Below are 22,123 nucleotides of genomic sequence, written 5' to 3' on the forward strand. Positions count from 1 at the left end.
ACTGTGGAGGTGGCATGGGGGCTGCCAAGGAGGCAACAGATCCAGCCTCCAAGCAGCTGATGATGCCACATGCGGCAGCAGGAACAGGCGACGCATTCCTTGGAACATGGGTAGGCAAACTAAGGCCCGGGGGCTGGATCCGGCCCAATTGCCTTCTAAATCTGGCCCGCGGACGGTCTGGGAATTAGCGTGATTTTACATGAGTAGAATGTGTGCTTTTATTTAAAATGCATCTCTGGGTTATTTGTGGGGCATAGGAATTCGTTCATCCCCCCCCCAAAAAAAAAATAGTCTGGCCCCCCACAAGGTCTGAGGGACAGTGGACTGGCCCCCTTCTGAAAAAGTTTGCTGATTCCTGCTTGGAGGCTTGAACTGCTGCCCCATGGATCCTGCCGCCTGAGGCGCATAATAAATAATAATAATAATAATAATAATAATAATAATAATAATAATAATAATAATAATAATAATAATTTTATTGTTTATACCTTGCCTACCTGGCTGGGTTTCCCCAACTACTCCGGGCAGCTTCCAGCAAAATATATGTGTATAAAAATGTCAGACATTAAAAACTTCCCTAAATAGGGCTGCCGTCAGCTGTTGTGTAATTCTTTATCTCCCTGACATGTAATGGGAGGGCAGTCCACAAGGAGGGTGCCACTGCAGAGAAGGCCCTCTGCCTGGTTCCCTGTAACTTTATGTCTCTCAGTGAGGGTGAAGTGTAGGCGGGTTCCCATGAGGCAAGACGCGGTGATAGCAGCAAGAACCTTTATTGAACCACATAACTGGGAAATGGGGGCAAAGCAACTGCTTATATACATTCCTGAAAGCCGGGGCCACTCCCACTCCTAACGTGATTGGCTGTCTAAACTTCCAAGCTGCGAATCACAACTCAGAGTTCAAGGGCCAATGGCAGAGGCCTAAATCCTGAAATGTTCTGTAACTGGACATCTTGTATTGAATCATAACACAGGAGCTCAGAATCCTTAGTCTAGACCAGGGGTCTGCAACCTTTAAGACAAAAAGAGCCACTTGGACCCGTTTCCGAAGGAAAAAAAACTGGGAGCCGCAAAACCATTGCGACATTTAAAACAAATATATCTCCGGAGCCACGATCTGACAGCGGGCGGGAAGGTGATGTCGGGACGGTGCGTGACTAACGCATGCACCGCCCCCATGCGACATCACAGCCAGTACAGTGCCCGCCACAGTGGGGAGTGTCGGGGCGCACAATGCGCCTCCTCCCCTCGCTAGTATCCGCCCCGGAGCCGCGGCAAAGGTGTAAAAGAGCCACATGCGACTCCGGAGCCGTGGGTTGCAGACCCCTGGTCTAGACTGAAGCTCAGGCAAACACAGACCACTGAATACATAACAGAGGGAACTGCCAGAAGACCTTGGAAGTGGACCTCAGTGTCCGGGCTGAATGATGGAGGTGGAGACACTCCTGTTGTCTCAGTGACCACTTCCACTCACCAGTCTAGCTGCTGCATTTTGGATTAATTGTAGTTTCCGAGTCACCTTCAAAGGTTGTCCCACAGAGAGAGCATTGCAGTAATCGAAGCGGGAGATAACCAGAGCATGCACCACTCTGGCAAGACAGTCCATGGGCAGGTAGGGTGGAGCTGGTAGACAGCTGCTCTGGACACAGAATTGACCTGCGCCTTCATGGACAGCTGGGAGTCCAAAATGACTCCCAAAATAAATACAGAAATGATAAAGAAGATGTTAAAATGATAAGAGAATAACAACGTTGGATATAAGGAACCTAATATGAAGATATAATAAAACAAGCAGGGGAAATTATTACCGTATTTTTCGCTCTATAGGACGCACTTTTTCCCATTCAAAATTGAAGGGGAAATGTGTGTGCGTCCTATGGAGCGAAGAAGCCACAGCCCCGTGACCCTCTCCTGGCTGGAGAGGTGGCGCGCGGCTATGGCAGGAGCCTCTTTAGCCGCACACCACTTCTCCAGCCAGGAGAGGGTCGCGGGGGACTTCTTTAGCTAAACAAGCCCCCCCAGATCCTCTCCCAGCTGGAGAGGTGACGGGCGGTTTTGGCAGGAGCCTCTATAGCCGCACGTCACCTCTCCAGCCGGGAGAGCGCACGCGCGGCTAAAGCAGCCCCCCGCGACCCTCTCCCAGCTGGAGAGGTGACGCGCGACTACGGCAGGAGCCTCTAGCTGCGTGTCACCTCTCCAGTCTGGAGAGCGCACGGGGGGCTATGGCAGGAGCCTCTCCGCTGCACGCCTTTCCCTGCTCCCCGACCTGCTCTTTGGGGCTGGTGGTGGGCTTCCCCCTGCCAGCCCCAAAGAGCAGGTCGAAAGGAACCTGAAGCCTGGAGAGCGAGAGGGGTCGGTGGGCACCGACCCCTTTCGCTCTCCTGGCTTCCAAGGTAGCCGCCTGAAGGCGACTGAACGCACCTTAAACGGCACCTTGTTTTATAGGGGGAAAACAAGAGGGGGAAAATTCTCCCCCTCTCTGCGCAGCGCCTCCTGCCGCTTCACTGAAGGGGTGCTGGGCAGAGAGGGGGAGAATTTTTTTTCTTGTTTCCCCCCCTCTAAAACAAGGTGCGTCCTATTGTCCGGTGCGTCCTATAGAGCGAAAAATACGGTATGTAAAAAACCAGAAGAGGAAGTTGAGGGAAGTCAGGGGAGGGGGGAGGTTGGGGGAATTGTATTATTTTTATGTTATATGAAATGTTAATACTATGTTAAAAATGTGAAACTTAATAAAAAGTATTTAAAACACACACACAAAATGACTCCCAGGCTCCGCACCTGGTCCTTCAGGGGCACAGTTACCCTGTTCAGGACCAGGGAATCCTCCACACCTACCTGCCTCCTATCCCCCCAAAACAGTACTTCTGTCTTGTCAGGATTCTTATTTTATATAAATTTTTATTAGTTTTTTAACATACAATTTTCAACAATAATTAAACATACTTTTACATCTTACTCAATTTTTTTTTACTTCCATCAGTCCTGTCTGAAAATTTTCCAATCTAATCTCTTAGTATGCATTTTTTATTTTCCCTATTACATTTCAAACTTATAACCAATATCTCTATCTTTTTCTACTTTGTAACACCGTATATTTCTCCTTACAAAACTTCTTGTAGTCCTACTAGCATAATTTGTTGATTACAGTTGCTCTTCAAATAATTTGTATACCTCTTCCAATCTTCTCTAAATCTCTGGTCCCACAGGTTTCGAATCCTTCCTGTCATTTTGTCCAATTCTGCATTGTCCATTAATTTCGCTGTCTTGTCAGGATTCAACCTCAAACTGTTAGCCACCATCCATCCTCCAACCGCCTCCAGACACACACAGGACCTTCACCGCCTTTGCTGGTTCCGATTTAAAGGAGAGGTAGAGCTGGGTATCATCCGCATACTGATGAACACCCAGCCCAAACCCCCTGATGATCTCTCCCAGCGGCTTCATGTAGGTGTTACAAAGCATGGTTGAGAGGATGGAGCCCTGAGGCATTTGCATGCAAAGAAGCACCAAGCAACTCCTTGCATGTGCTGAAGAACTTCCAGTTGTGCATGCTAACGGAAAAATCTGAGGGCTCCCTTGGACAAAAACAAAGACACCAACCAGGATAACTTGGAGCAAAACAGCAGCCTGTAGGCTTGGCCTTTATTGAATACTGTCGCGACAGGACTCCCACCAGCAACAAGCTGAAGCAAAATGGAAGCCCAGAACAAAAGAAGACCCCAACTTTTATTAGTTACTAATTCCCCAAACTACACCTCTAAGACTACATCACAACTACATCACAAAAAGGAGGGGTTGAGGGAGGAGTTGTGGTGGTAACCTGAGTGTCCTGTCACCTGGCTGGTTCCTCCTTTCCCCCCCTCCCCATGAGTACTTTCCAGGTGACAAAGGGGAGCTTGCAGTTTCCTGCCCCCAGAGGGAAGAGCTGATCCTTGTCCTTTGTTCCAGTCCGTGCTGAATCCACTCCCATATGCAAGTTCTTTGTGATCTTGATGGTCTTCTGTCTAGGACCATCAGGGATGGCATAGCAACTGGGCAGGGCCTCCTGTGTACGTGCTGGTATGCTCAAGGGATTATGGCTGGCCTGTATCAAACCTTCCCCATTTTGTAGTCCTTCCTTCATGGAGTAAAATAAAAGTGGAACAGTGCAGATCCGATGTATGGTTGAATCTATGAATTTATAACAGAAGCGTGGTGTATGTAGTGTGTGAGTGTGTGAAGTTTGTACAAACTGAATGATTGGGGGGGGGGAGGTTTCCTGCGACATGCAATAGGACTTTCTTGCCTTCTGTGCAGAAGTATAATTTAGCAGTAAAGTGCTCCTTGTCTGCTGTGGCCAGCAGTCTTGAGACACTGAACAGGACCATAATATCACTTTCTGCTGGATCCTTTTCAGCTGGAGACTCCAGGAATTGAACACAGAACACCCTATGTGGGAAAGTACATGCTCTACCAACGAGCAACAGATCTTCTTTTCTTTTGCACAGATTGCCTCTTGGAGCTTTAACCAACCTGCTGCCCGCTAGATGCTTTTGAACTACAAATCCCATCAGTCCTGGCCTGGCTGGGACTGATAGAAATTGCATCCCCAAGCATGTGGACAGTACCAGGGTGGTGAAGGCTGGGCTCCTGGAGGGACAAACCACAGAACACATTCCTGCGGACGGCTAATGTCAATGGTTCTTTTGTTACCGATATCACATGCTTTATAACTCACACACACAAACAATTCGAAATTGTATCTTTTGAAAAAGAAGCTTGCCTCTTTTCTGAGAATCTCAACAGTGTAGCAGATTAAGTGCTGAGGAATGCCTTGTTTTGCTTAGATTGTGAGCTGTTGGTCCCCTTATCGCTTGACCTGCCCCGTGGAAGTGCAGCTGAGGTTTCTTGCCTTGAAGTATATCTTTAAGACGCCCCTTTGGCTTCTGGGTGGAGCAGGGCTGCCACCCGGAGGCAGTAAAACGGGAGAAGAATGTCATGTTACTGCAGCTGTGAGCGCTTGCTCTAATTGATGCCTTTGGCTCTGTAATCAGACTGTGTTGTGAAGCTCCTTCCAGTAATTTCTGTATGGTGTGGATAGACTAGAGCCGCGAGTGTGGTGGGGGGAATAAATCAGATGATTAAGGGCATGTGTTAGCCCTAAGCACCTCCCTCCACTTGATCTAGTCTTTTATGCCAGGGGGTGAGGAATTCTACTTTAACTCCACATTGGGTGTAAATGGATCATCCAGTTACGCCTGGTACTGAGATACAGCCAAATTACCGTATTTTTCTGTCTATAAGATACCCCCGTGTATAAGACACCCCCTATTTTTTGGGACTCAGATTTAAGAAAATGGGGAGAGGTGGCCCAGAGTATAAGACACCTCCTAATTTTTGACATTATTTTTTAGGGGGGAAAACCTAGTCTTATACATGGGAAAATATGGTACATGAATCAAAGCGCATCCTTTGAAATGTGCATTTATCTGTATTTCCCAATGCTGTTCTCCAGCCAAGTAATACATATATAAATGCATATACTACTAAGGTATAGTGTGCATTAAAATGCATGCATTAGTGAAAATAATTTACAGAAATGCGGTTAGCTCAGTTGGTTAGAGCATGGTGGGGATAACGCCAAGGTCACAGGTTTGATACCTGTAGGGGTGCAGGTAAATTGGTCCCTGGCTAGAGCATGAGCTTCTTAATCCCAAGGTCTTGGGTTCAAGCCCCACATTGGGCAAAAGATTCCTTCATTGCAGGGAGTTGGACTAGATAATCCATGGGGTCCCTTCTTCTTTTTCCCCCAATTTTTTTTATTCATTTTATAACACAAATAAACAATACAAACAGAAATACAAACATTACAAACAAATTCTTGTCTTATCCTTATTTTTTCTAAACATTGTTAAGTGAGCTTCCCCAAGTCCCCCCTATCTGATTTTCATTTTACCTCATCTTTAGGTAAAGGTAAAGGGACCCCTGACCATTAGGTCCAGTCGTGACCGACTCTGAGGTTGTGGTGCTCATCTCGCTTTATTGGCCGAGGGAGCTGGTGTACAGCTTCCAGGTCATGTGGCCAGCATGACTAAGCCACTTCTGGTGAACCAGAGCAGCGCACGGAAACGCCGTTTACCTTCCCGCTGGAGCGGTACCTATTTATCTACTTGCACTTGGACGGGCTTTCGAACTGCTAGGTTGGCAGGAGCAGGGACCGAACAACGGGAGCTCACCCTGTCGCGGGGATTTGAACCGCCGACCTTATGATCGGCAAGTCCTAGGCTCTGTGGTTTAACCCACAGCACCACCCTTACCCCATCTTTAGCAGTTTCATATATCATAATTTTTAACCATTTTTTATCACACTTACGCGGGGTCCCTTCTAACACTGTGATTGCATCATTCTACCACTCTATCATTATATTAGGGGGAATTGCTCTGGAATGATGTGTATATTAGACAAAGTTGTGTGCAATCAAGAGAAGTAAGCACTAAAAAGTTAATTGATTTTCAAGACAGGTTTAAAATAAAAACGTTGTAAACTGAAAATGTGGAGAATTGGGGGGGGGGATGAGAAAATGAAATTGATAGGTTTTCCCATTCCTAGTGGCTACCAGCCGTGATGGCTTTCTCCATTATGAGAGGTGGCATACCTGTGGATACCAGTCACTTGGGAACAGCAGCAGACAGAGCAGTTGCCCTCCTGCCCTTGTGGACTTTGCATAGGCATAGACTGAGTGACAGATGGGCCTCTGCTCTGACCCACTGCACTCTCCAATATCTAAAAGGGACTCCTGATTTTGACAGGATTTGTGTGGGGTCTCCTACATTTTTTCTAGCCTTATGTGCAGCTTTTGTTTCATGCTATATAAGCGCTTTTCTTTTTTTCCTGCAGCTATTCAGTGAAAAAATCAGCGGAGTGGAAGGAACAAAACTCGATGAAGATTTCCATGAGATGGAACGGGTAAGACAAGCCAAACAAATGCTTAAAGATTGTTGCTAATCACATGCCCTTGGTTCCAGATGATAAAGTAAGGTTTCTCTACCTCCCTTCCCTTCCAGTCTAGAGTCTACACTCCCAACATGGCTGTACCGCATGAGTATTCAGATCACGTCAACCTGTTCTAGGTCCAATTTATATTTTTATGTATGAGTTAGATGTGTATGTTTTTGTTTTTCCTTCAAGTTGCTCAGGGTGACAAAGGCGGATCTTTCTAATTTTTCCTTCACAACAAGGTAGGAAGAAATAGATATTTGACTTGAGTGCAGATCCTCGCTCGTGAATTAGTGCTATTCACTTCCATTGCACCATATCAGTATAGTAAAATAAACCAACCATGTTATAAGGAAAATAACTACGGAGTGCGGGGTGAGATTATAGAAAGAAGCAAATATTGTTTACCTGAAACGAAAGCCTACCATTCGAACAACTAGGCATTCTTACCAGCTCTACTATTGGACGCAGGTGGCGCTAAACCACTAAGCCTCTTGGGCTTGCCGATCAGAAGGTCGGTGGTTTGAATCCCTGCGACAAAGTGAGTCCCTGTTGCTCTGTCCCAGCTCCTGCCAACCTAGCAGTTCGAAAGCACACCAGTGTAATTAGATAAATAGGTACCGCTGTGGTGGGAAGGTAAACAGTGTTTCCGTGCACTCTGGCTTCCATCACGGTGTCCTGTTGTGCCAGAAGTGGTTTAGCCCTGCTGGCCACATGAACCAGAAAGCTGTCTGTGGACAAATGCCGGCTCCCTCAGCCTGAAAGCGAGATGTGCGCCGCAACCCCATAGTCGCCTTTGACTGGACTTAAATGTCCAGGGGTCCTTTACTTTTTACCTTTACTACTGGATAGAATACATAAATGTCCATCTTGCCATGATCTCATTTTGTCACCCACTTGTCCCAGTTTTACTTTGTTCTGAGATGTGGAACCTGTGACCCTCCTACATTGCTGGACTACAACTCCCATCTTCCTAGACAATTGGCCTTGGTGGTTGGGACTGATGGGAGTTGTCTTCCAACAGCATCTGGAAGGCCAGAGGCTCTCCATCTCTGACTTAGTTGACCGGGTGCCTTCTGTGGTTATTTCCACAGAACACACAGGTTTTTATGCTGCATCTGAAAGGAGTGATAACAGGCATTTCGATGAAATTTTGCTTAAAAGCCTTGATATGTTTGTCTTACAGAAGATTGACATCACCAGCAAAGCTGTGGCAGAACTCCTGTCAAAGTCCACTGAATATCTGCAACCTAATCCAGGTAAATGGAGATGATTCCAATAGCCTCTTCCAGACGTTTCACTGCAAACCCAGGTCATCAGATCTGCTGCATGCAGGCCTTGCTTGGCTTCTGGGCACAACGACCTATCATGGCTGGATGCTTTTGCACCATGAAATTTCTGATCCCCCTACCTGCCAGTAGCTCCTCTATAAGGGAAATCCTGATCAGTTCTGTTTCATCCAGTCACTTCTGTGCAGACACACTGTGCAATTTTTCATCCTCTGGTGCCGTCCATGGGATGGTGATGATGCTAGTCCATCTTAATCTCCATGGATGCTCTTTCCTATCCCCAACATCCAAACACTGGATGTCATGCTTCCATCAGGAGTTATACAGGTCATAATCAACACACTCTGGTCTGCTATGGCGAGAGCCTGTATGCAAGCGGATGGCAGAGTTTGAAGGTTCTACAACAAAAGAATCCAATGCAACAGCTGATTGTTGTGGTGCAGCCAATTGCATAACAACCTTTAGCGATGTACTCCCATAACTCAGAAGTCGAACAGAATCCGTTCCAGAAGTCCGTTCAACTTCTGAAATGTTTGACTTACAAAGTGCAGCTTCTGATTGGCTGCAGGAAGCTCCTGCAGCCAATCAGAAGCCCCGTCAGACGTTTGGCTTCCAAAAGAACGTTTGAAAAATGGAATACTCACTTCCGGTTTTCAATCGTTCGGGAACCGAAATTTTTGACTCCCAAGGCATTCGGGAGCCTTGTACTTCTGTTTTCCCTTATGAAACAATCTTCTACCAGTGCAACAAATATATCACTAAATTACTCTTAAACTTAATAATTCAGGTGGGTAGCTGTGTCAGTCTGACGTAGTCGAAATAAAAATAAAAATAAATAAAAATTTGTCTAGTAGCATCTTATAGACCAACTAAGTTTGTTCTGGTATAAGCTATCTGAAGAAGTGTGCATGCACATGAAAGCTTATACCAGAGCAAACATAGTTGGTCTATAAGGTGCTACTGGACAATTTTTTATTATTTTTTATTTTTATTTTAACTTAACAATATTATTATTATTATTATTATTATTATTATTATTATTATTATTATTATTATTATTATTATTATTATTATAGTTTATATACCGCCCTATACCTGGAGGTCTCAGGGCGGTTCACAGAACAAAATCAAAATAAAAAACCACAATATATATAATCAAAATAAAAACAGCAACCCAATAGCAACCCCCCCCCCCAAAAAAAGAACCACATTTTATAAGGGCATAGGATGTCAATCAAATCAACCCAAGGCCTGGTTAAAAGGGAACGTTTTTGCCTGGCACCTGAAGGTGTATAATGAAGGCACCAGGTGAACTTCCCTGGGGGGAGCATTCCACAGACAGGGAGCCACTGCAGAGAAGGCCCCGTTCTCGTGTTGCCACCCTCCGAACCTCTCAAGGAGGAGGCACAATATAATGAATACAGTGCTTAGAGTCCAGTGTATGTAGATCTGGGTCAATATAATCAGCTGGAATCCTTGGGGGGGGGCTGCCAAGGCCCCTGTCACCCCAGCAGAACCCATACCGTTTAGTCTGCATTTGGCTAATGTTATGAATCCCCACATTTTAACAAATGTGTAGCTGCTGCTGTAATGTTAGTGTTAACGTTCAAATGCTGGTGTTCTGTGGGGTGGGGGAGCTGTGTGTTCTGTGGGGGTGGGGGAGCTGTGGCCCTCCAAATGTCGATAGACTACAACTCCCATCGTCCATTCCCATTGGTCAAGCTGGTTGGGGTTGATAGGACTTGGAGTCCAGCAACACCCCCATCCCTATTTTATGTTGTTTTAGTCATTTGGGATTTTGTGTTTGTAAATTGCCTTGTGACAGAAAACGCCCTGAAAGATAGGATAAACATCTATAAACTGCTAGGCAAAGTAATTGTCATGTAGAGAGTCTGAGAAATTACATGGTGTTGAAGTAGACTCAATAGCTTTATTTGTGAAGACTTTTTTCCATTGACGCTTCTCTTTAAAATAGTTTGGGGATGAATTTTTTTTTTTGTCTGCACAGTTTGCACTCTGGCCTTTTTTGTGAGTTAGAGATACAGTCATGTGAAAGTCAAGGTTATGTTTGCAAGAACCATGCTTCCGTTTTGTCAAGAGCTTTCCACATGAAATTGCAATTTTCAGAAAGAACAGTCACGGAATCGTTATAAACATTGCCTGTTTGTGACATTACCCTGTAAAAACCCATCTAGAAACTCCCCTCTAGATTGGAAATCTGTACCATTCTTGGCATATACCAATATCTTTGTGAATATGTAATATCTCTGTAAAATGAGACGTAGTATGTACTGAGAAATGAAGGATTTATTTCTTATTGGTTCCAGCACACACTGCTTATCTGTCCACCCTGATTTTCTTTTCTTTTCTATAACTAAGTGCATTTTCAGAGAAAGCGGCGTGGGAGTGGGGGTTACTCATCAGCTGAACTTTTACTATTGCAGTTTGAGAACAAATAACATTCATAGCAGGGTCTGTTAAAACCTCTTTTTGCTACAGATGGTTTGCTGGGAAAGGTCTGCTTTGGTGAACAGAGCTTTATCCTACATATTTGGCCCACACGAAAACACCCACTGACCTCAATGAAATTTGGAATAATAAGAATACTTAGCATTGGAGTGGGGCTGTAACTATCCCCGGGATGTATAGTCAGGGCTGTCTTAAGCATATCTGGCGCCGTGGTGCAAAGATCCTTCTGGCGGTGCCGCCGCCCATTTCCCAGAGTTGTTGACCTTTTCCCAAGCCTCTGTGGGGATCGCTCTCCTCCCGTGGGGGCTTGGGATGCAAGCTGCACGCCTGCCAGCCATATGGTTGATGGGGCATAGCTGGGAAAGGGGAGGCGGCTGGCAAAGCCACACAGCTCACCCACTCACTGGGGCGCCCCTGAGAGGCCAGCGCCCTGGCGCAACGCGCCAGTAAACCCAATAGGAAAGACGGCTCTGTGTATAGTTAAAAGGTTTGGGTAGCAGATGGTGGGAGAGAGATCTCTGAGAACCACTGCCTGTTAACCCATACTAGAATAATATAAGCCAGCCCCCTCTGCTCCTTATGTTGCACTTCCCCTAGGTAAGTCTTAGAGAAGAAAATTTCCATGTAAATCTCAGCTTTTAGAACCATGGCTTTGCACTCTCCTGCTCTTGATCCCCAGAACCTGGCATTAAGAGGCATCATATTCCTATAAAAGAGGACAGCGTTGTTGCCCTAGTAACAATATTCTTATAACGTAAGGTAGTATTATTTCTAGAGGTGTAGTGGTCCAGGACTAAAGACTCATTACTATTTCTGCAGCAGGGTCCCAGCTTTCAGCTGGGGGTGGTGTTTATTGGGTTATTATTTATATTTTGATTACATACTTGGTTTTATTTTCTGATTTTATCCTGTGAACCGTCCTGAGACCTGCGCGTATAGGGCAGTATATAAGTTCAAATGTTAATAATGAAATAATAATAATAATTTAATAATAATAATTCCTGAGCCACCCAATCAGCATGAAAGGAGAGGGTTGTTGTTGTTGTTTTCTACCGAGAAGTCATTTCATCCTTTGATTGAATCCAATCAGAGTGAAAAGAGGGTGAGTCAGCCAATAACAGGGACTGGTCAGAGCAGGAATGGTGGAAGCCGCCTCCGCAGCCTGACCCTTCCAGAGAAGAAGAAGACAGAATTACAACAGGGGTTTGAGGGAGGTCACAGCTCAGAGGAAGATGAGGGGGAAAGTTGGGAAATAATGGGAGAAGAGGAGGAGGCAGGGCCAGAGCAGCAGCTGGCTGACACGTTATCGCTAGAAAGCATTCCAGACCCACCATCTCCCAGAACCTGGCGAGCCTTAAAAGTAGGAGAGCAAAGAGCTCAGAGGCAAAGGGCCCTCAGTGCCACCCGTAGAAGAGATGACGAATGAGGAAGTGGGAGAGAAGGGGCGTGGAGATTGACTCGGGACAACGCCATTATTCCAAGAGGCTGCATTCCTAAGCCCCTCTCTGTAAATATTGAATAAAAAGCAGATGGTAAGGACTTTTCATTGTCTTATCCGTTCCTGGCAACCTGCTGTGGGGCTTGGTTCCTCTGCCGCCTGACAGCCACTGAGGATTGGCTCCTAGGGTCGCTTTGGATAAGGTGCATGGGAAGAGCACTGAAGAGTTGTTCTGCATGTTCCAAAGCTAAACATTTTGGAACACTGGAAACACAAGGTGCTCCCGTTTCAAGAGAATGGTGTGCAAATTCTGTTACGTCTAGTGGAATGTCAAGGAAAACACACCTTAATCACTCCAAATCATTTGCTCCTGTACATGCGCATAGAATAGTCAGTCTAGCTGGAAAGCAGCACGTGGCAATCGGCATTGTTCATTGCAATGCACATCGCATTACAGTCATACCTTATGTTATGTTTGCTTCATGTTATGTCTTTTCAGGTTGCGTCCCGTGGCAACCCAGAAGTACTGGAAAGGGTTACTTCCGGGTTTCGCTACATGCGCACAAGCGCCAAATCGCACCGCGCACCTGTGCAGATATGGTGCTTCAGGTTGAAGGCTTTTCAGGTTGCAAACGGGCCTCTGGAACGGATCCCGTTCGCAACCAGAGGTACCACTGTATTACGGTGATGGTATAATTATAAGATCACTGTACAATCTTAGAAGGTGGTGTGGCTGTGGCTATCATGAAGGAACCCTGCACTTCTGAATTTGCCACGACACTTCAGACTGTTTACCCCAATATGTGGGGATAATAAGCACATATGTCTTTCTTCAAACAGATATTTAGGTATTCCTTTTATGCCTCGCCAATGTCTCTGAGGTTTTTTTGTTTTTGTTTTTAAGCCTACAGAGCTAAGCTGGGAATGCTGAATACCGTGTCCAAGATACGAGGGCAAGTGAAAGCCACAGGGTACCCTCAGACAGAAGGGCTGCTTGGAGAGTGTATGCTTCGATATGGGAGAGAACTCGGAGAAGACTCCGCATTTGGTGAGCATCTGCAGCTATGTGGCTTCTGTGGCCTGTGCATGTGGCATGTGGTTGTGGTGGGGAAGACAGGCCCTGCCCCATGGAGCTTACAGTGGAGGAGGTAATAGAGGGAGGAGAGGCAAGGCTGAGACAGAATGAACATGAGAGAGTACAGCTCACAGAGACAGATACATTTCATGTATTTGCCATACTAAAGACGGTCCTCTAAAAGTACAAAATCTTTGACTGGCAGAAGACACTGACAGGCAGCCTGACTCCCTCCTTTGGCAATCTTCACAGAACTTTAGCTTAATGGTTGCCATCAATTTGGTTTTAATTAATTTTTATAATGAAATGTTTTTAGAATGTTGCACTATTTTATTGTTGTTAGCCGTCCTGAGCCCGGCTTCGGCTGGGGAGGGCAGGATATAAATAAAATTTATTATTTTTATTATTATTATTAGGCCTGTGAGGTGGTTTTCTCCACACCACACCCACCTATTTTTCTAGAGAAAGAGGTGCCGGAACGCACCATGTTCAGTGGCAGAGGAACCCTCTCTGGCACCTGGGACTGCGCAGCCCGTATGGACTGTGCATGTGCGGCTTCCCGCATGTGCGCACTTTGTAAGGAATGCCGCACATGTGCAGTCTGTATGGGCTGCCGCTTGCACAGCGACGCTCGGACGAAGTGCGCATGTGCAGCAACCCACACAAGCAGCATTCCATACGGACTGCTCACGCGCAGCAGCCCATACGGTCGCTGTGTGAGAGGGAGCCTGTACGGACAGTGCGTGAGAGCGGTCGGCTGCTCTACAGCTGGGGGGAGGTAGGGGCCATCTTGTCACCCCTCTCAGAGTGGCACCCGGGGCGTACTGCCCCCTCCGCCCCCTTCCTCCTCCCCTGACCATGTTCTCTTATAATGGCAATGGTGCCCACCTGAGATTTGCCAGAACTGAGTTCCGCTGAAGGCTGAAATAAAGCCCTGCCTATGGCTTTCTGAAAACAGAAGGTGGCCCCACCCCCAAAAAAGGTAAGTGGGAGGCTTGGATTGTGAGCTGTTCCTGCCTACAACACGAGGGCAGGGGAAAATACAGGGGATTGGAAAGCTGTTCATATTTATGAGAACGGAGGGTGACAATGGAGCATATGGTTTTAATACCTAGGTTGTTGGGTTTTTGCCCTCTTCTACAGCACATATGGTACTAATTTGATTTAATGAGTGTTGCTTCTTCCCTACAAGGCACTGCCCTAATCGATTCGGGGGAGAGCATGAAGCTGATGGGCGAAGTGAAAGACTCTCTGGACATCAACGTCAAGCAAAACTTCATCGATCCTCTTCAGCTATTGCAAGACAAGGATTTAAAAGAGATTGGGGTGAGTTTATTTCTGGCTTGCGTGTTTTGCCTTTTCAAATGTGCCAGGAGGTGTGGCGCATTAATCCCTTGAGAAATTTCACAAAGTGTCTCCGAACTTTTACCGTGAGCATCTCTAGTTGTGCTGTAGCTCTATTTGGTTTGGAGCAATGGGAACATCTTCCCTCTCTGAGCCTTAGCAGGGCTTCTCTGTCCACAGCAGCTAATCATCCCTGTTCTCCCCCTCCCAACCACTGTAAAATATTAGCAATCCCTTCACCCCTCTCTTCGCACAAGCAAGTAAACAAACCAGGAAGTCTGCCGATAGCTATCGTTTCCTGGTTTGGATGAAATGGGAAACCGTGGTTAGCAGCTTTGGGGAAAGCTGGGTTATTAGCAGCTACCGTATTTTTTGCTCTATAAGACGCACCAGACGAGACACACCTAGTTTTTGGAGGAGGAAAACAAGAAAAAAAATATTCTGAATCTCAGAAGCCAGAACAGCAAGAGGGATCGCTGTGCAGCGAAAGCAGCGATCCCTCTTGCTGTTCTGGCTGCTGGGATAGCTGCGCAGCCTGCATTCGCTCCATAAGACGCACACACATTTCCCCTTACTTTTTAGGAGGGGAAAAGTGAGTCTTATAGAGCGAAAAATACGGTAGGTGGAGCAATTTCCCCTACAGGCTCATTTACACTTCCACTTTCCTTGCTGCTTTCCCCCAGGAAAACCCACTGTTTACTGCTGAATGGGAGCAAATGTCAATCGGGTTTTCTCCGGGTTCAAGTTTTCTCCGATTCAGCACTAAAGAGCAAGTTTTCCAGGGGAAAGGCAAAACTGCTTGGATTCATGCTTTCTAGACATGGGATAAGGAAAAGTGTGAATGAGCCCTGTTTCTCCCCCTCCCACCCATTGAGAAAATTAGCTGCTGAAGGAGAGATAAAATAGCTGTAGAGAAACCTGATAGAACCAGGGTTTGCTTTTCTCCCTGCTAAGCCTCTCCAGTTTCCCCTGTTCTTCTTTGTAGCTGATGGCGGTTGGCATCCAACACCATCTAGAGGACCACAGCTCTCCCCCACCGCCACTTTTCATATTCAAATGCAACCATGGTTTAGCATTACGTCTCTTGTGCTAACCATGGTTTGTCATTATCTCTCTTGTGTTAACTACCACATTGCAGTCAGAATAATAATAAAAAATTCAGAACTTGACTGAAAGCCAGGATGCAAAGTGAAACCATATTTTGGCAGTCGCTTGCTTCTCATTCGGGGAGTCTAAAGGTTCCCCCCCCCCCCCGCATTGAGTGAAGTGTCCTTCATGAAAGGATTTATTGCTGTGTAATATTTGGAGTGTTCACAGATGCTGGTTTTCTTTGGTTGAGGGGTGTTTGTTTTTGGCTGACATCCCACGGGGCTTTCCCTAAGTGCATAAATCAGCATAATATCGTCTTTAACCGAAACATGCTTGCAAAACGTCATTTGGGGCTCCTTGCCATTTGGATTCTTAGCAATTGGATTTCTTTTTGTTTTGAACACAGCACCACCTGAAGAAACTAGAAGGCCGGCGTTTAGATTATGATTACAAAAAGAAGCGTCTAGGGAAGATACCAGATGAGGAGGTTAAGCAAGCTGTGGAAAAGTTTGAAGAATCCAAAGAACTGGCAGAGAGGAGCATGTTCAACTTTTTAGAAAATGATGTAAGACCCTCTTGCTGATTTTAAGGTCTTTGAGAGTGCAAGGACTGATTTGGTGTGTTTGTGTGCATTCCATGTGGTTGCAGTGTCCTAACTACTAGTGTGTGTGTGTGTGTGTGTGTGTGTGTGTGTGTGTGTGTACAATCAAGGTAGGATGCGGGTGGCGCTGCGGTTTAACCACTGAGCCTCCTGGGCTTGCTGATCTGAAGGTTGATGCTTCGAATCCCCACAATGAGGTTAGCGCCCATTGCTCTGTCCCAGCTCCTGCCAACCTAGCAGTTCGAAAGCACACCAGTGCGAGTAGATAAATAGGTACCACTGCGACGGGAAAGTAAACTGCGTTTATGTGTGCTCTGGCTTCCATCACGGTTTCCTATTGTGCCAGAAGGAATTTAGTCCTGCTGGCCACATAACCCAGAAAGCTGTCTATGGACAAACGCCTGCTCCCTTGGCCTGAAAGCGAGATGAGCACCACAACCCCATTGTCACCTTTGACTGGACTTAACCGTCCAGGGATCATTTAACTTTATCTTTACCTTTTACAATCAAGGTTTTTAAGCCATACAGTCACAAACTCTATACAAAAGAGATGTGTAAACAGTGGCACAAAAGCAGGCGTGTATTATCTTGATCTTGATGTTTACAATCCCAGAACACATAATGAAAAACAACCATAGTACCAGATTCATTCAGTGCTCTGCTATAATACATTCTCCTGATCCTCCCACTCAGCCGCTTTAGGGCGGCTGAGTGGGAAGAGGCAGGCAGACTTCAGAGGCCCCACCCTGCCCTTATGGGCGCCTCGCCCTGTCCCTATGGGAAGCTCGCCCCAGGCGCCTGAGCGGCTTCCTCCGCCACTGTATCTGTGGACATCACGGTGCCCTTGAGGACTTCCCTTGGTGGCCGCAACGCCTTGGGGCATCCCAGCACCCCAGTCCCTGCCCTTCTTTTGTCACGAGGTGGTGACAAAACCACCCCCTTTGAGCTGAACAGCAGCAGCACTTTCTCACTTCGGCTGTGTTTGCTTTGAGGCTCCATCTGCACTGCACATTTAAATCGGTGTCATACCCCTTTAACACTCATGGCTTTGTGCAAAGAATTCTGGGGATTGTAGTCTGCTGAGAGTTGTTAGGCGACACCTGTTTCTCCCCCACAGAGCTATAATTTTCTGAGTGATTAAACAGCCAGCGCCTCTCCCCAAGGGACTCTGGGAGTTGTAGTTCTCTGAGGGGAATAGGGGTCTCCTCCCAACCCCTGTTTACAGTGGTATGGTACCACTTTTAATAAATTGTGCAGATGGGGCCCAAATGGTGTGGAGGTGACCATCTTTTCAAAATTCCAAATGCGCCCATGAATCCAAAAAAGTCTGGCAATCCCTGTCCTATATTGTAGTAGAGAGGAAGCGGTAGGCCTTTGCCTGTCCCTGTCTGTTTCTTTAAAATCATCTATGCTTTATGTTGATGGCTAATGGCAGCTTTAAAACAGAGACAAACGGCTGTATTTTTGTTCTTTGTATTGCTTTAGAAAGGCTGCCACCTGGTGAGAGAAGTGAGGATTATCACAGAGTTCCCTGTGTGTGGTTTACTAAGAAACAATTTCTGGGTTTCTCTGGTAAGACACACCACATCCTGAAAGCTCCATCTGTTCCACTGACAGGAACACTGATAAGACGCCTTATGCTGAGTCTGACTATTGGTTCCCCGAGCTCAGGTTTGTCTACACCTGGGATGGTGAACCTCAGGCCTCGGGGCCAAATGTGGCCCCCAGGTCTCTCATTCTGGCCCCTGGAACTCTCCCCAGGCCACACACCCTTTCAGCTCTGCTTTGCATCCTCCTTGAGTGTTATGACCTGTCTGGAGTTTGTTCTTGGACTCTGATGCTGCTGCTGGCTTGCCTTGACGGAATTGGTTCCATGTATGCGATGTTTTCAACTGTTTTTATTTGTGTATAATGGTTTTTAATTCTGCAACTGTTTTAACTTTTTACATATGACTGCTTTGTGTATGTTGCTTCATTGCAAATCACTTCAGGATGTCTCGTGGGAAGAGGTTCATAAATGCAGTAAACAATATTAATATGCAGTTGTCAGGGCTGCTTCCAGATCCTAGCTCACAGAGGATCACGCTAGCCAGCGTTCACTTTATAAAAGTCTTTATTGAGTTACAGTTTCCAATTTCAAACTGCCGCAGGCAGCCCTACGTCTTATCAGCTAGACCGGCGAAGCTCCGTCTGAGTCCCCGCCTCCTGTACACCAACTTAATAACCTCGCCTTACTCCACCTTTTCCGCCTTCCCCTCCTTCTCTGGGTCCCTCTGCCCCCCGTGGTCTCTTCCTTCCTGGACTCTTCTGACGCTGACCCCCCGGACCCTTCTGTCTCCTTGCGGCGGGCTTTAGGACCTGGCTCCCTTTCCGGGCTGCTTACTCTGCCGCCTTCCTGTGCATTTGAACTTGGCGCGCGCGCCCAACCTCCCACTTTCCGCTTGACCGTTCCTTCGCTCCCCGATGGGGGTGTGGCCACTCCTGACTCATGCCCTCCCCCCTGCGGCGAGCCGCCGGATCCCGATACCTGGCGCCCTTCCTCCCCACGGCGCTCTGTTGGGGACGTTGGCCCCGATTTCCAACTGCTGCTCTCTGAACCCCCTTTTGTCCCTTTTTCCTGGGGTGTCCCCTTGATCTCCCCCCTCGCTCTGGCCACTGGCGCTCCTTTCTGTGAATCTTCTGATTCACTGGAAAGACTCGGAGATCTCAGGTCGTCGTCATCGCTCATCTTTCCTTCGGACTCCTCCCCCTCGCTCTCTGTTTCCTCCCTTGCCCTCGCCTCTGCTCCTGAACCCCTGACAGCAGTAAATAATATTAATTAGTGATGTATGGAAGTGAGAGCTGGACCATAAAGAAGGCTGATCGCCGAAGAATTGATGCTTTTGAATGATGGTGCTCGAGAAGACTCTTGAGAGTCCCATGGACTGCAAGAAGATCAAACCTATCCATCCTTAAGGAAATCAGCCCTGAGTGCTCACTGGAAGGACAGATCGTGAAGCTGAGGCTCCACTACTTTGGCCACCTCATGAGAAGAGAAGACTCCCTGGAAAAGACCCTGATGTTGGGAAAGATGGAGGGCACAAGGAGAAGGGGACGACAGAGGACGAGATGGTCGGACGGTGTTCTCGAAGCTACCAGCATGAGTTTGACCAAACTGTGGGAGGCAGTGGAAGACAGGAGTGCCTGGCGTGCTCTGGTCCATGGGGTCACGACTAAATGACAACAACAAATAATATTAATATTAATACTTCCCAAGAAAAGAACCAGTGTGGACACATATTGTGGCAACCTTTTTTGTACCATCAATCTCACTCTCTTGCCTACTTTCAGCAGTTCTTACTCCTTGCGTCCTCCCTTTCTTTAGGCCAGTTTAGTGCCCTCCAGATTTTTTTGTACAACAACTGTGCTGGCTAAGGCTGATGGGAGTTGTCCCAAAGATCTGGAGGCCACCGGGTTGGCAAAGACTGCTCTAGGGTCTTCTACAACAATAACGGCTGCTGGGTGCCCCTTTTTCCTGGTCATGCAATGCAAGCCCCTTTTTGTGTATTCAGATTTGGGAACATCGTGCAAAGCCTGTTATATAAATTCTCTTTCCATTGCCTCCTTTTCAGATAGAGCAAGTGAGCCAGTTGCTAGTCTTTGTAGAAGCTGCAGTAGAGTATCATAAGCAGTCTACAGAGATTCTAGAGGATCTGCAGAGCAAGCTACAAAACAGGTAAGAATTACTCCAGGTTACCTCTGGTTCATCTTAAAACCAGGAGTGGGGAGCCTTTTGTCCTCTGTAGGTTGTTGGACTACAACTCCCATCAGTCTTGACAGGGATGGAAGGGACAGTCCATTTCAGTTCTCTTGATTCCTCCTTTTTCCCATCTTCAATCCAGTTCTTCACATTTCTGCAGCAATTTCATAGAATCATAGAATCATAGAATCATAGAGTTGGAAGAGACCACAAGGGCCATCGAGTCCAACCCCCTGCCAAGCAGGAAACACCATCAGAGCACTCCTGACATATGGTTGTCAAGCCTCTGCTTAAAGACCTCCAAAGTAGGAGACTCCACCACACTCCTTGGCAGCAAATTCCACTGTCGAACAGCTCTTACTGTCAGGAAGTTCTTAATTTGAGATATTTAATCCCCATGAAAATTATTCAGCATTTTCTTGCCACTTCCTCTTAATCAACACATTTATGTATGCCGCATTGACTAATGTACACATTTTCCTGAGCCATTTCTCCTAACTGCATTTTCGTATGTTAGATTTACTAATATATTCATTTTTATGCACACTTTCCCTAATACAGTCGTACTTTGGTTGTCAAACACCTTGGTACTCAGACGTTCTGGCTCCTGAACGCCGCAAACCCAAAGTGAGTGTTCTGGTTTGCGAATGTTTTTTGGAAGCCAAATGTCTGACACGACTTCCGCTGCTTCCGATTGAGTACAGGAAGCTCCTGCAGCCAATCGGAAGCCTCGCCTTGGTTTTTGAACCATTTTAGGAGATGAACAGACTCCCAGAATGGATTAAGTTCGACAACCAAGGCACCACTGTGTATGCATTCTTGTGAGCGTTTTGGTAAGTGAACTGCATCTTAAAATTCAGGTAATTGAGATTTTCAAAGGGTGGCGGTGCTTCAGTTCCCATATTGTTTCAGAAAGTGCAAATCTGATAAATTTGGCTTTGGATGTGAACTAAATTGAATCCACCCCCCATCCCTAGTCTTGACTACTAGACCTGCTTATTGGGGCTGATGGGAAGTATATTCATCAACATCTGGCGAGCCAAAGATTCCCCACCCCTACTTTAAACACTGCCAGCTGTGGCTCTCTGCATCTTCCAGGGTCATAGAGTTTTGACCCTTGACTTCTCTGTTTGCAGGATAAACATAGCGTCAAGTCGTCCAAGACGTGAATTCAAGCCAAAGCCGGTGATAAGGACACCTCTTGAAATAAGCAACGGTCAGCAGCACAATGGGATTTCATTCAGTCCATCGATAAAATCCACAGGTGAGCATGCATTTGTGAAACTGGCAACCCTCAAAGCTAAGTTTGGAGCTCTTCATGTGTAGCAGATGAAAACTCGCTAAATGAATATATCCTTCCCTTGACTTCATTCTGGGCTAAGGTATAAATTGCCTTCATTCCCGTTTCTAATGACCTACATAGACAGTCTGCCTGCAGTAACATTTATCTACTAAATTTGCTCCTTGTCCCCTTCCTGAAAATATGCCCCACATTATCACTTAGAAACCAACATGCTCTGGTTGTAGAGGCAGACCCACACAATACAGTGGTACCTCAGGTTACATACGCTTCAGGTTACAGACTCTGCCAACCCAGAAATAGTACCTCGTGTTAAGAACTTTGCTTCAGGATGAGAACAGAAATCGTGCTCCGGCGGCGCGGCAGCAGCAGGAGGCCCCATTAGCTAAAGTGGTGCTTCAGGTTAAGAACAGTTTCAGGTTAAGAACGGACCTCTGGAACGAATTAAGTACTTAACTCGAGGTACCACTGTACATTTAAAGCAAATCCAACACACATGACTCCCCCCCCCCGAGAACCCTGGGAACTGTAGTTTCTCCATCAAGGGGCCTCATTTCCCAGCACCCTTCACAAACTACAGTTCCCCGGATTCTTTGGGTGAGTCAGCTTCTTTAAATATGCGTTGGATATGTTTCACATGTATGGTGTGGATGTGCTCTAAGTTTCCTCCTTGCATTAAAGATCAGTTCTCTCTCCCCACCCACCGTGGGCTCCATTCGTCCAACCATTGTGCACCAATGGGGGAAGAGCTGTAACTCAGTGTTAAGGCACCTGTCTCAAATAGCAAAGGTCCTTGGTTCAATC

General features: G+C 46.6%; 1 protein-coding gene across 1 annotated transcript in view; it reads left to right on the plus strand.

The window, feature by feature from the left end:
• SH3GL3 (SH3 domain containing GRB2 like 3, endophilin A3) overlaps positions 1 to 22,123 on the plus strand; it is a 44,699-nt gene that overhangs the window by 20,730 nt on the left and 1,846 nt on the right. The window contains exons 2-8 of the mRNA XM_081171237.1: positions 6,877 to 6,945; positions 8,162 to 8,234; positions 13,076 to 13,219; positions 14,439 to 14,572; positions 16,086 to 16,244; positions 19,892 to 19,995; positions 21,156 to 21,283. Coding sequence (XP_081027363.1) covers positions 6,877 to 6,945; positions 8,162 to 8,234; positions 13,076 to 13,219; positions 14,439 to 14,572; positions 16,086 to 16,244; positions 19,892 to 19,995; positions 21,156 to 21,283 — 811 coding nt within the window. The remainder of the gene's footprint in view (positions 1 to 6,876; positions 6,946 to 8,161; positions 8,235 to 13,075; positions 13,220 to 14,438; positions 14,573 to 16,085; positions 16,245 to 19,891; positions 19,996 to 21,155; positions 21,284 to 22,123) is intronic.

Source organism: Podarcis bocagei (assembly GCF_964188305.1).
Source record: "Podarcis bocagei genome assembly, chromosome: 14".
Classification (NCBI taxonomy): domain Eukaryota; kingdom Metazoa; phylum Chordata; class Lepidosauria; order Squamata; family Lacertidae; genus Podarcis; species Podarcis bocagei.